At 48.0% G+C, this 15,029-nt stretch overlaps 1 protein-coding gene across 1 annotated transcript in view; it reads right to left on the reverse strand.

Annotated features, from left to right (window-relative positions):
* cd44b (CD44 molecule (Indian blood group) b) overlaps positions 1 to 14,489 on the reverse strand; it is an 18,683-nt gene extending 4,194 nt beyond the window's left edge. Inside the window, exons 1-5 of the mRNA XM_061222505.1 lie at positions 14,126 to 14,489; positions 3,980 to 4,145; positions 3,255 to 3,394; positions 2,236 to 2,304; positions 1 to 608 (exon numbers count right to left, since the gene is read on the reverse strand). The exon at positions 1 to 608 is cut by the window's left edge and continues 202 nt beyond it. Coding sequence (XP_061078489.1) covers positions 1 to 608; positions 2,236 to 2,304; positions 3,255 to 3,394; positions 3,980 to 4,145; positions 14,126 to 14,192 — 1,050 coding nt within the window. The 5' untranslated portion in view covers positions 14,193 to 14,489. The remainder of the gene's footprint in view (positions 609 to 2,235; positions 2,305 to 3,254; positions 3,395 to 3,979; positions 4,146 to 14,125) is intronic.
* Positions 14,490 to 15,029: the final 540 nt, after the last annotated feature.

Raw genomic sequence — 15,029 nt, forward strand, 5'->3', positions numbered from 1 at the left:
TGGCGTCTCTTCTCCCTCTGCTGGTGTCTCCGCCCCTTCTGCTGGTGTCTCTTCCCCCTCTGCTGGTGTCTCCGCCCCTTCCGCTGGTGTCTCTTCCCCCTCTGCTGGTGTCTCTTCCCCCTCTGCTGGTGTCTCTTCCCCCTCTGCTGGTGTCTCCTCCCCCTCCGCTGGCTCGGCAGGGGCGTCCTCTCCGGGGGCCGGGTCCTCCGACTCCGCCCCTTCCTCCGCCCCTTCCTCCTTGGGCGCCGCCTCGGAATCTTCCGGAACCGCCGCCGCGGCCGGGTCGTCCTCCGCCGGGGGGGCGGGCGCGACGCTGGGGTCCGCCGGGGCGGGCTCCCCGGCGTCTACGGGCTCCCCGGCCTCCGCGGCCTCCCCGGCCTCGGCCGGTTCTGCGGGTTCTCCGGGTTCTGCGTCGTCTTCGGCGGGCGCCTCGGCCGGCGCGGGGTCCGGCTCCGCGGGGGACTCGGCCGGCGGGTCGTCGGGCTGCTCCGGGGCCGCCCCGTCCACCGCCGGTCCCGCCGTGCCCTCCGGGGCGGGCTCCGCGGCCGCGGGCGCGTCCGTCGCGGCCTCCTCGCCCAAATCCTCGTCCATGGGCTCATCGGCGAGGGCTACGGCACCGGGCCAGAACACACGCGTTAACGCACCACAATAGCTGACAAAATGGCTGCCGCGACTGTTTGTGTTTTCTCGGTCGCTGCTTGTAATCGCACATATTTTCAGCGGAAGCTTCAATCTTACAGCAACTGCACAGTGGACAGAGTCACACTGAGAAAAAGCCTCCCATTGTTTTTACCTGCAGTGTCAGATCTGTGGTGTAAGATATGCCTTTGCTCTGTTGTTTCTCGTGATAAGGGTTCTCATGCCTAAATTACTCATCCTAGAGTTGATAAGATCAGAAGCTGGTTGGACTAACAGACATCAGAAGAGCGGCGTTGTTGGAAAAACAGAACATCGTGCTCTCTGTCCTGCCATACTGTACATATGAAATCTGTGAGAAAATCTTGGGTTAATTTTGTAAAATAAAAGCTCTCTCTCTCTTTATTTGTGTTAGGAGACGCACCCGATAGGGTTTCACTTGGTGTTTTCATTGTTTTAAAAAGAGGAACAGCCCATCAACGAGGGACCAGTGCTCTCAGTAACCTGGCATGGCCACGCTCTCAGATAACAGTCCTGTGGGCTTCTCTGGACCAGCTGGGTGCAGATCTTTACAGTGTGTGACCTGCTTACACAGTGGACCCAGCAAACGGGTTATTGTTCATATTATTTGAATAAAAGTATTATATTATTCATAATCCATGCATGCGGTATTAAGATAGGGCAAAGGCATGTGAACCCACTTTGGGTTGCAAACCATGGCATGAAAAGGAGATATTAAATTCATGTCTGGGCAGCGTTGATCAGAAGAACAGGGAACGGACCAGACCATACACTACTGAAAATCTTTTGATGACTTTTTTTCGTTGAAGGATGGTCTCTCCTGTCAGGCTTATTAAAAGGCAGTGTTCCTGTGTGGTATGTCCTGCTCTGGGCCCCCAAAAACAAAGCGGGAACATGCCCCTCTCTGCCTGGGAACTGGCGGGTGGGGGCGGGGCTGGATACAGGTGAGATCATTCCGCACACAGGTGAGCGAACACCTGGCATTGTCTGGGGAAAGGTGCGGCAGATTGCATGACTATGTCCCATGTTCTGTAACACAATGCCGGCCCCCTCTCCCCAACCCCACACGCTGCAGTGAATCATGGGACATGTGTCTCCTCTCCCCCTGCACCTGCCTGTCACGGACAGCTCTGTGAATGATGCATGTGTGGATTCCCCCCTCTCTGTCTGTCACTGCGGAGTCTGCCTCGTCTTGTCTGCACAGCTTCCTCAAAAACAAGTTTAAGAAACTTTTTTATCATTTAAGTTAAAAGCTAAAGCAAAACTATTTTTTTTTTTTGGGGGGGGGGGGGGGTGTATAGAGAGAGAGAGGCAAGACTCGCAGTGGTAAAAAAAAGAAAGATACGATTGGGCGCCTGCAATTCGACAAACAATAATCTCTTCATTCTTCTTCGGTTGCCTATTGAATATACACTCAGTGAGCACTTTATTAGGTATTTATTAGACTTTTAATTTATTATTCTGCTCCTGGTGTACAGGTCTACCTAATAAAGTGTGGTTTCTATGTGTGGGTCTACAGTATGAAGTGGGTGAAGCAAGGTTTGGGAAAGAGAAAGGGCAGAAAAGCTGATTATTTACCATCTTTGTCATCTATAGGGAGGGGTTCTGGAGCTTTGACCTGTTCCTTGCAGTTCACGTCCGATTTATCTGTCACAAGACGGAGAAAGATTCTCAAACGAAGTCCAAAAGGTTCGTCAAAATTGTGTAATATTAAAATAATAAATTACAATAATTACGTCATAACATTTTAATACATTAAACATTTTGGAATTAATTATAATTAATTAATAGTATAAACATGTTAATGAGCGCACCAATTGTGCTCAGCATTGTGCTATTTCTGCAAATGGAGAGGTGAAAACTGAATGTTTGCAGTGAAGTCTACTGAAAAACACACAGAAACACACTTTAACGAGTAATATGGCCGTCAAAGGGCGTAAAAAACATACGTGCGTAAAAAACATTAAACGTGGGTAAACATTAAACATGCGTAAACATTAAACGTGTGTATACATTAAATGTGCGTTAACATTAAATGTGTGTAAACTTTACATTTGACCTTTAAAGAACAAATGCAGCTCTGTGCGTAAACATTAAATGTGTGTAAACATTAAACATGCGTAAACATTAAACATGTTTAAACATTAAACATGTGTAAACATTAAACGTGTGTAAACTTTATATTTGACCTTTAAAGAACAGACGCAGCTCTGTGCGTAAACATTAAACATGTGTCAACATTAAACGTGTTTAAACATTAAATGTGTGTAAACATTGAACGTGTGTAAACTTTACGTTTGACCTTTAAAGAACAGACGCAGCCCTGTGCGTAAACATCAAATGTGTATAAACTTTAAACATGAGTAAACTTTATGTTTGACCTTTAAAGAACAGACACAGCTCTGTGCGTAAACATTAAACATGCGTAAACATTAAACGTGTGTAAACTTTACCTTTTACCTTTAAAGAACAGACACAGCTCTGTCTGTAAACATTAAACTTGTGTAAACATTAAACGTGTGTAAACTTTGCATTTGAGGTCGAAGGTCAAGAGCCACAGGTCGGTGAAAAACCGCCAGCCGCACACCAGCACTCACCTGACGTATCGAAGCAGTAGGCGTCGTAAGCCTGGTCCAGCTTATCCACGTGGAAGATTATTCCGGTGAGATTGTTTGCACATTTGATGTGAGGGTTGTGCCGTAATATAGTTGTGTTCCCACTGTTGATCCAGCCATATCTATAATAGAAACGAAATGCAAAAATACAGGTATTTTCAGTGAAACATTATAGTTCTCACTTAGACGAGGTCCTCGTCGATGCTGACTTATTTACGGAGGTTGCATAAGATTGCAACCTGCAGTTGGATATTTACTGAGGCAAAGCAGCAGGTGGTCTACGTAGAGTGACATAGCGGCAATCATAGTGTCTGAAACATTGTGAATCTTCTGGTTGCACTCTTTACGAGTTCTATGACAGTAAAAATGTAGTGCAGTACATCTCTTTAATGTAAGCAGCATGAACATTGGAAAAAGGCAAGATTTGTAAGTGTCGCAATGTTAGATGACACATTGTGTTGTTTATAATCAGATGGTATCGGCTTGTTTGGTGTATTGGAACCTATGAAATACTCTCAAAAAGTGCAAGCCCCGCCTTCTTGTGCTCTCGGTTTGCTCAACAGCAACAGGCAAGATCAGTCGAGCACAGAGACGTATTTGAATCCAAAACAATGACATATTTGACCCAGGTGTGGAAGAGCAAGCAATAGCCACACCTCCATGCATCATACATCTCACTGGCCAGTCTCCCAGGCGGTTTCTCTCACCTGCATGTCTCCAGGCCTTTGGCGTGGGCGTTCTTCACCTGCTCGTCGCTGGCTAGAACAGCACTAAGGCTTTCACACAGGTCCTGGGCCTGCTCAAACGTCAGGGAGTAGCGGTCACTCCCCTCCACATGGAACACTCCAGCATAGCTGCAGGACCGGGAATGTACTAATTGACATAAAAAGGGGGAGAGAGAGGGATGGGTTTTACAAACATTCTTGCATACTTCTTGCTTTTAGCTCAATTTTAAAATCAACAAAAGTGATTTCTTTAACTAAGCAACAGAACTAGCTAATCACTAATAAATGATCAATAATCAATAACTGAGTTAATATATCATTTAGTAATGGTAAGACTAAATACCCTGTCCCATCCATGTTCCAGGCTGCAAAGGCAATATTCATCCATAAACAAACAATTGTTTCCTTTTTTTTGTTAATATACAGTAGCTAACTGGGCTTGAAAAATGTTTCCTGAAAGAACATCCAGCAAATATTTACGATGATTAGGAAAGAATGTGTTGGGTATACAGATCATGAGGGAAAACCCCAATGACCCTTACAAAGCTAAATCTGATGGATAAATGCTTTGAAGGTCCAACCCGACATCTTTGGCTGGCATCTCGATCGTTTTCACCCAGCCTGCCTTTGTTAGACAATGCGTTAAACCAATAGCGGCTTCATGAAACTGGCTCGGGTGCTTGTAAAACAGGAAATCCTTCTTTCTGCTGCTGGCTGATGAATCTACGGATGTTACTGACCTCATCAGCCTATCATGCATGTGCCTAAAACACTCCTCATACCTCCTGCGGACGCACAGGCCTCTACTTCCTCAAAGTTACCCATTCATCCCTTGTTCCGCCTCATCTTTAACTCTTACATTTTTTGTACTACTCTGAAAAAAACAAAACAAGATTTTGCATGTGCACTGATTATAAATGGCTCACTGCTGAAAGTTGTTCCTGATTAGGGCAATTTGTATTCATTTAATTCCTGTACGAACAAAATCGTTTTCCAGCTATTTTACGTCTTTATTTCTTTGTTCAGACTATTGGCATAATGCACATGTTTTAATTTGAATGCTGGCTCGTTAAAGGTACTTTACCAGAATTGCGTGCATCATTCATTTTAGTTAAATGCCATTTGCACACATCTTTCCTTTTGATTTCTCGAGTTTCGAATGCCTATTCACAAATGTAAGACTGTTTCATCGCTCCTTCTGTTTTTAAGAGCACTGATTCTAATCATCTTCCAGTGTGCATGGAGCCAGGCACTGCTCATTTTAATTATAATTAAAACCATTACAATTAAAGTACTTAGCTACAATACAAGCAGCCAGAGGACTGGATATCGACACATGTTCTCACCGCTGGTTTTATCAGAAAGTTTATCAGAAAGGGGTGAGGCAGATCTCTGGGAACCAGTGCTTTTGGTGTCCATTTTATACATGCCACTCAGGAGCCCCAAAATGGAGGATCTACCCAGAGACTAAGAGGAGATATACAGGAGGTTAGGTGTGTGTTTGTGTATGTGTGTGTGCGTACATACAGTACCAGGGTGTGCATATGTGTCTGAGCACATGTGTGTAGGCCAATATGTGTGCATGTGTACACAGCATGATTACAGGCTACAAAGTATGTTTGCTTTTTAAACAAGCAAATAGGTTTTTATGCTGGCTAAATGTTCAGCATAAATGTTCTTATGCTGGCTAAACAGTGTCTCTGGCAGGTTCTACCTTTCGTCAACAGGAAGGGGGTTGCCGGGTTCTGTGATCTTAACAGAAAATGTTTCTTTATCGGAAGTCATTCTTCAACTGAAAATGTTCCTGTGACTGAATTTAAAATGATCCCCAAACGTGCAGCCCGTACTGATGTCTTTGTACAATGACCTCTCTTTTTGGAGTAAATGGACTTTAAGCTTTTGGAATAGTTGTACTGAAATTCACTGATTTTTTTTTTTGCTTCAGGACATAAAGATCCTGTTGGGTGTCATTGCAGTGAAATCTGATTTTAAAACATTCGGGAAGGTTTTCAACAGTTCTTCAAGGTATAAGGCAAGGCCATCTACATCTGATTACTGTCCTTAAACAATTAAATATTTACATTTATTTCATTCTAACACCATTGACATCCAGGTGATGCTTATCAGGCTGTTTATTTTGCCCTTTTGAGCTGACACACCACTCTCCTGTAGACACATACTCATGGACTTTGTGTAATCCTGCTTTCTTTTTCAAGATAACTGTCATGCCATATCTTTGTTGTTGTTGCTGCTTTGAGAAGCGGTTGAAAACCGAGCCGTTTCCTGAGGTTGCATCGCTAATACGGACATTTTGCTGCACCTTTGTCACCTTGCTCTGTCAATCAAACGGAAGTACTGTAAAACCCGCTCTCGTCGTTGGAATGAGAGGTCAAAGGTCAAGGGTTCTGTGCCGCGGGAGCGAGGCTACAGTGTTCACAGTGGGACTGGCCACACTGATGTTTATCAGCAGTGCATTTTCCCACCGCTTTTCCACGTCGCAGCGAGAACAGTGTGTTCGCCAATCGGTGCGATAAACACAGGCTCCTCTTCATCGGTGAACACTCCAGGTGAGCCATTCAATTGACCATATCCGTACGCCCTCCAAAATAAAAGATTCACGGAGACAAGCCGGAGAACCCTTTTTTTTCCGAGAGTGGAGAATTTCTCTAATGCCCGGTGCAACTCTGAAGTCAGATGATCACCAGAGGCAATGACTGTACCTTTTAAGAGTGATACAGTTTGAATACGTCTCCTAAGGAGAACGTTAAGGGGTCATTACCAGCTGCCTGGCCTTCTTGTGAGCAGTAATACATTAAGGCTTAGTCCTTCTAAAGTGAGGATAAATATGAATTTAAAACATTTGGCTATTAAGAGTTTATTAAACCTGTTTGAAATCTCAATCTGTTGCATAAGCAGGCAGCTTTGTTCTTGATGCTACGGGTCTGGGACATGTGAGGGTGTCATACAACGGCATTAAACCAGGATAAGGTTGCTTCTCCACACAAAAACAGATGAAAAAAGAATCCACACCAGCTCGCGTTTCACACCTTCAGCACTTTTTCATGGTGGCTGTTTGGAGCAGCTTTGAGTCATGTGACTCCACGGGGGCAGGATATGGGTGAGAGCCCTTCCCACAGTCCCTGACCCCGATCCTCACCTCCATCCCTGAAGGTCTCAGCCCTAACCCTAACCCTCATCATAGAATGACAATACAATGGATTCAATAAACATATGCTTGAGCTGTTTTGACCGAAAGAACATTTGAAATTAAAACATTTTACTTCACATAGTTTGTCAAGTTGTGTCGGCTGAACTCATCAAACTTCATTTCTGAACAAAGGGAAATGCACACACACACACACACACACACACACACACACCTCATAATTTTTGGGTGTAGACCCGAGTGGCTAATGATATATTCACATATTGTACCTTTGACCAAAACCCCAGAAGCACACAGAGCCACACCCTGAACGTCATGCGTCATGTGACCGCCCTCGAATATGTCCCGTCTTGTTTTTTATCACCACTTCTTCATTTCAGCGAATTACACCTTCATCCTCTGTTTAATGTTTCATGTTTCGCACGACTGCACATGACTGCATAAGGAAGACAGACCCAAAGGGGAGTTATGTCTGCCCAAGGCCTTTCTCTGATGCACTTTAGAGAGCAAAGTCAGATGACTGTGTTTAACTGGGTAGATGTACACATCACCAACTATCTTCCGGAGAGATCTCTCATAAGCAGCGCGCAGCAAACTCCCAATGCATTCAATTATTGGTATTGTGGGAAAAAATGTGTGAGTGCTAAATTTAAGATAATATAATCATGACCTTTGTTAAAATCACACCAGATCAAGAGTTAAATGTGGGTGTTAAATGTGCTCTGCTCTGCATTCTGTGTATTGCAAATACCCTATTTCTATTTCATTTTATTTCCACATTTCTGTGAAACCTCAAGTTTTTGTGTCTCATGAATTTGAGCTAAGGCTGGAAAGTTAGTTGCGGATAGTAAATGGAAGACAGAAGAACACAAGAACATTTCCAAGCACTTGAAGTCAGGGAGTTTAACCCAAGCAAGATTGACGTTTTTGAAAAGGAGAATATCACACAGATTTCCATCATCGGTTTTAAAAGGTTAAACATATAGTGAATTACTTTGAACTCTAAGTCAAGTTAGTCAAGTATATATTAAGTATAGAAATTCAACCCTTGGGTTAGTGTTAAGATTCAACCCTCTGATCAACGCAATCAGAAGTGTTATTTTAATACTTTTTCAGCGAGAGACCCACATGGACACCCACATTCTGTTTATTTTGATGCCCACAGTGTTAAATTAAGACCTGCGGTGCACTGATATCACATTTAACTTCACACTTTAGACAAAAAGGGCCCCAGAGTCATCTGGGAAGTGTACGCCCATCTCTGCTGTGGGCTTGTTGTTTGCACAAACACTGTTGCCGCGGAAACTGACGGTCACGAGGTTGTGTGGAAAACAGCCCGCTGATGTCTGACCGACTGATGGATCACAAGCCGGCCCGGGAGCCCCAGGGCGCAGCCTCATGACTCCTCTGTCACACAAGCGAAGGGGCTTTTGGGCAACGTTTGCTCAAGTCATCTGCTCATTCTCTCCGTGTGCCACGCTCACACCCATAACTCACTGAATAGTCACAAAGCGTTCTCCTCACACTGGCCGGAGACGTTGTCGAGGCTGAACTGAAGCGCAAACAAAAATTGTGTTGTCTAGGAGAGGTGGTGACCGTCTGGGGGAACTCCAGCACAGAGAAAACTATTTGTGTCTTCAATCCCGGATATAGCGAATTGAATGCATGGTATATCCAGGATTGAATGAAGAAATTCGTTTTTTTAATGACTATCCGGATTCTGCCTTACGGATGTGCGGTATGTTTAAACCTGGGAGTGTCTACTCATTTTAATCTGATCTGACATGTTGGTTACAGACAATCACGCCCGTGTAGGCAGGTTCACACCCTTTTACCACACCCTGATGAGGACCCTGTGTGGTTGAAACCAGTCGGTCACGTTGCGTTTCTAATTTTGATTTGTGTTATGCGCTGACTATATTAGAGGCCTTTACCAAAGTTTGTGCTGTGTGCAGGGGTTGCCTGAAGCCAGCCGTGTTTGGCTTTCTATCCTAAGAAAACAGCTCAAGTTTGAGTTGATTGCCATGGTTCTCTGATCCTCAGTAGGAGTTTTATGTCAGACAGACATGGCCTTTGGGCTGTGTCGGGCTTGTAAACGCTACGGAAGTGGGCCAGCGTGAAAACCGCTGAGGGAGTTACTGGCACTCATCAGAAAGCGTTAAGTTCCAGAGAACAGGCCCTTCTCAAGACCAAGGCCTGATCTAAGAAGTGCGAGCACAGAAGTCTTGTGTTGATCTGCTGTTTTCTGTATGTTCTTCTCACAGAAATCCTGATTTCACACCATCGAGCACGGCGTATATTTGCATTTTACAATCACGGTCAGATCGCCCTCTCCACAGGGCCTATGTCAGATAAGGCCCGGTGTTTAATTTCACTCAAATCATGGCCCTCTTGTGTTTCACTTCACTGAAATAGCCTCGGGAAGCCAACTGAGGCGGAGAGAGGCTAACAAACACGGTACTGTTTCCTTCTGCACAAAAAACAAACAAATGCAAACTGCCAACAAATTATTGGGCAAAGGATCTCGATGACTGCTGCGCTAATCGTTGTAAAAACCGCAAGTCATAAAAAATGCAGGAAAGGAATTTTAGGAAAGTCAGCGACACTCATGAGAATAGACCCAGAAAAAAAAGAATGAATGAATGAAAGAAAGAAAGACAGTATAAAAAAAAGAAGAACATCTGCCTTTCCCGCTCAAGAGAAGACATGAAAGCTGGTGTTGTTTATCCCTGCGTGTTGCACAGGACACAGCCAGGGTCTGAGTGACCTTCACGCTGGAACCTGAAAGGCACGGATCGCAGAACGGGGAGGACTGAATGCAGCGTTTACCAGTCCCAGACACCACGGCAGTCTGTAGCCCTTCCGCTAGAACACACTGGTATTGGGGATTAATGAAGTCCGCCGGACCCCCGTGTGAAACCGCCGATGGGCTCGGACCACGGGCAGAGAGACAGGAGGAAGGGTGCCAGGAAGAGCCAACTGTTCACACAGTCACCCTCTCTACTGCTACTGACCCCACTACTGCTACTGACCCCACTCACCCCACCCTGCCTCACACACACACACACACACACACACACACATTCACTCACACACACTCACACACACACACACACACACATTCACATTCACTCACACACACTCACACACACACACATTCACTCACACACACTCACACACACACACACCCCACCCTGCCTCACACACTCACACACACTCACCCCAACCTGCCGCACATTCAAACACACACACACACTCACCCCACCCTGCCTCACACACACACACACACACACACACACACTCACACACACACATTCACTCACACACACTCACGCACACTCACACACACACACACCCCACCCTGCCTCACACTCACCCCAACCTGCCACACACTCAAACACACACACACACACTCACCCCAACCTGCCACACACTCACACACACTCTCTCTCTCTCTTTCTCTCTATGGTGACATTAGCAGACACCCCTGCCCAGGCCAGAATAACTCTCTTAGACACTGTGAAAAGCACGCTGGACTGGTCTGGGCTTTTCGGCCCGTTGTATGTAAACCTTTGTTCAGTCAAACGGCGAGTTCGCTCGGTCCTGGGCTTCCAGACAAGTTATAGCCGTCGCTTTTAGCGACTTTTTTGTTTCTCAATCAACGTGACCTGCCTGGAAGCGACTGAAAGAGAAAAAAGAGGGTACGTAAGAAAAGCAAGCGACAAAAGAGAGAAAGGAACAAAGCGGAATATAGAGAAAAAAAAAAAAGAAAAAAAAAAAAGAAACGGCTTCAATTTGTCAGCGGCAGTCGAGCGTTCCACGGACCGTTTCAGTTTCCGATCATAAACAGCCCTGACGGGCACCGGGCTTTTGTTCGGACTGCCGGGGCCGCTGGTCTGTGGCGAGCGCGATAACGTTTCTGACGGGCCCAGCCGGGGCGCGCTGGGCGCCCCCGCCCCCCTGTTTACCCCCCGCCCCGGAGCCCCTGCGCCGCGTTGCCGTAGGCACTGTTGCCGGGCACACGGTTGCCGTGCGCGCCGTCGCGGAGACGCGCGCGGCAGCTCCCGGGTGGGCGGGGCACCCGAAAAGCGAGACGCGCCCGCCCACCCGCCCGTGACCACCTGGGGATCTCTGTGTTCCCCCTGCGCCTGTTCCTCAGAGCCCTGAGGCAAACTGCTTCCCCTTTTTCCCCCCCCCGCCCCATTCTCACTCACGTCTCACGCTAGATTTTTCTTTCCTTTTTTTTTTTTGTTTTTTTGAAGTTTAAACCGTTTCTTTTTTCTTTTCCTTTTTTTTAGAATTTTGAAGATGACAAAAGGAAATCTCTCCCATCATCGCCGTAGTGTGTTTTCGACGCGGAGCATTACGAAAACAACCCGGCGACGGTTTCCTGTGCCGGCTGATAGGGATCGTGCTGCTTTTTCAGCCCTCAGTTTGCTCAGGCCGTCGGTGCCCCTGCCGGTCCGAGCGCATTAATGTGCCCTTTGGAACGGCTATACCAGGGCCACAAAGACCTCTGTGTATATACCCAGGAGGCGGCTGCAGTGGAGGGCGGGGTGTGGGGGGTGTGGGGGGTGTGGGGGGTGTGGGGGGGGGGAGCAGGAAGCGTGCATTAAAAGGGTTTAAAGCGAAATTGATAGCTTCACTGGAAATCTGGGTAATACAGTAGCCATGAAAAGCGAGCAGGTTTTTTTTTTTTTTTTTTAAAGCTAGATCCATTTAAATACAGAGGTGGTTGGGTGTAGGGCGGTGGGGGGTGGTTGTTGGGGGTGGGGGGGGTGGGTTGGTGCCGGTATTGTTAACCCCAGGGATGGTGGCAGTACTGAAACTCAGGAGTGAGGGAGGGGAGATGACAGGATTTTAGGAATTCCGTCAGAGCAGCTCCAGGGAGCGGGGGGGCGGGGGGGGGGGGGGTGTGGTGTGGTGTTGGGGGCCCTGTAGTGTGCACGTGCGCAGGCTGGTCGGATCGCAGGTTCCCCTCGCTCCAGCAGTCCTGGCGTGAGTCCTTCTATTCATCCCCACCCCCCCCCCCCCCCCCCCCCCCCCGTCCAGTAGGCACCTTGAAACGCAACCGCCCGACCAATCGCATGCGGAGCTGGAGCGCAAGGCCCAATCAGACGGAGAGTCAGAAACCCTCCGGCCAATCGCAGCAGGAGGCGTCCGCAGGCCTTCTGACTGGCGCTTTGTCCGCGTGCCGCGATCGGCTTTTTCGACGGCGAGGCGCACCGGATCCGGCCGAGTTGTCCTAAGCACACCGAGGAGCAGCCGACTAAAGCCCCCCCCCCCGTGAACACGGCCCCCTCGGCTCGTCCTGTTTGCAGTAACCTGAGCGGGGACCTGGGTGGCCTCTTTTCTGAACGGGAGACGTCCGCAGCCCTGAGAGAGAGAGCAGGGGCGGACAGCGCGCTCCAGGTGCGCAGAGCGAGGTTTCGAGAGGGTTTCCAAGTTCCCCTCAGCTACCCACTCAGGCTGCTGATTGGTTGTGATATTTGCTTGCCCAAGTAACACTTTGAATAAACCCAATTATAATTATCCCTGTCTACTTTCAAACTATGCCCAGTTCTGGATATGATTCTGCGCTTCAGGGACGAAATCTTCACTCTCAGGTTCAAAGGCCTTTTTTACATTTGCATAACCTATCTAGAGGCTGAACATCCAATTAGTTTATGTTTAAGGAGAGCGCAGACAACCTTCTGCCATGTATTTTCATCTGCCACTGACGCCTCTCTCGATACCAGCTCAGAGCCAGACTGACGACTTCAGGGTTAAACTACCAAGGCCAACACAAGTAAGACAACAAGGGGTATATTAAATGGCTGCTCTCCCCACAAAAACTCCTCACCTTAGCCATCTGCATACACACCACACATACACACACACACACACACACACACTATCCCCCTTCTTTGCATTTAAACCCTGTAGATTTACAGCTGCATTTGGGGGAGGCTTTGGCAAAGAGCCACAGCCCAACGACAAGCCCCTCTCTCCTCCCCACCCGGAGGGAGAGAGAGAGAGAGAGAGAGAGAGAGAGAGAGACAAACCCCAACCTGTTTGAGTCAGCACACATCTCCCTCTATAGAGAGAGTGAGAGAGAGTGATAGAGAGAGGGAGAGTGAGAGAGAGAGAGAGAGGGGGAGAGAGACAGACAGGCAGACAGGCAGACAGACAGACAGACAAAGAAAGAGCAAGAACAAGACAGACAGATGTGAAGACAAAGAGGTATATAAAGTAACAGAGGGAATAGAGATGGGGAAGGGAGGGAGAGAAGGAGAGAGAAGGAGAGAGGGAGGGAGAGAAAAGGTTGAATGATGACTTTTCTTTGTGCTCGGGCATGACCACGAGGCAGAAGCACGGTCTCTCGGCGAGGCGGAGAGACACGCAGCAGAGAAAGAGTTTCAGCCGCTTCTCCTGACCAAGCCAGACAATTAAAAACCAGACAGAGCGTATCGCGTCAGGTGCCGGCAAAAAAAATCCCGGGTACACGACAGCAACTCATCTTCCCCCTTTCTCTCATTCTCTCCCTCGCTCCCTCTCTCCCTCTCTCCCTCTCTCCTTCTCTCCCTCCTTTGTGTCTGTTCTGCCAGACTCCGGCGTCTGCAGCGGACTGGAACACCCCCCCCCCAGTCTGCGCCCGAACACGCCGTTACCACCACGACCGCCATCGGACGCTCATTCATTCTTCAGCCGGCATGGCTGCCCACTTTCACTGCCTAATCATTTTTACAGTCACAGACACACACACACACACACACACACACACACGCACACGCTCACACACGCTCAGCTCGGACCAGACTCCCGCCAGACCCCGACGCGCTGGCTGCGAGACGTCGTAAAAAACAAAGAAAGGAACTTGCCAGCCGGACGAGACGCTGAAAGAGAGCGCGTGTGTGCGAGAGAGAGAGGGAGAGAGGCAGAGAGAGAGAGAGAGGGAGAGGCGAGGAGCGTGGGGCGCTCACCTTGAGCCGAGGCTGTCCTGCAGGAGGCCAGTAATCCGAAAGTGACCCCAAAAATCAGCGCCCACATCCTGAGCGCGGTCCGCCGGTGTGAACGGGGCTGACGGGAGGAGCAGGAGAGGAGCAGGAGGAGGAGGAGGAGGAGGAAGAGGAGGAGGCGCGGGGTGTCTTCTGCGTGTCTGCGTTACTTCCAGAGGGGGGGAGAGTCGTCGCGTTCGCCTCGGAGCTTTGAAGACGCGGCAGACTTTGCCCAACTTTTTTATATTCTGTGTGAGAGAGGGGACTCCAGCGGCTAGTGACACATGCAGGGGGGAGAGAGGGTGGTGCGTTTACGATCACACCCTTCTTCCCTCTCGCTCTCTCTCTCCCTCCCTCCCTCCCCTCCCCTCTACACACCCCCTCCTCTCTCAGTCTCTCTCTCTCTCTCTCTCTCTCTCTCTCTCAGTCTCTCAGTCTCGCTCTCTCACTCTCTGACAGTTTCAGTTTCTGCTGTATATTTTCTTGAAAAGCTTTTTTGTTAGGTTATCACTTCATTTTTTTTCCCTCTACCTGTTTCTCCCTTTTTCCTTTTCCCTCTTTCTATTTCTCTCTTTTTCTTTCCCTGGCTCAACAGTTGTGCACCTGGCTCATTGCTTACTCTCTCTCCCTATCTCTCTCTTTCTCTCTCCCTATCTCTCTCTCTCTCTCTCTCTCTCTCTGCCCTCCACCACTGTCTCCATAACAGTGTGGATCACGTGGCAAGCTGCAGTGTCATCTGGCTGAACAGGTCACATCACTGCAGAGTGTGCTGAGAACCAAAGCACACACACACACATATACTGAACATACACACACATGCATGTGTACACACACAAACACACACACGTGCACACACACACACACACACATACTGTACATCCACACACAT

This window comes from Conger conger, chromosome 15, assembly GCF_963514075.1.
Source record: "Conger conger chromosome 15, fConCon1.1, whole genome shotgun sequence".
NCBI classification, from domain to species: Eukaryota; Metazoa; Chordata; class Actinopteri; order Anguilliformes; family Congridae; genus Conger; species Conger conger.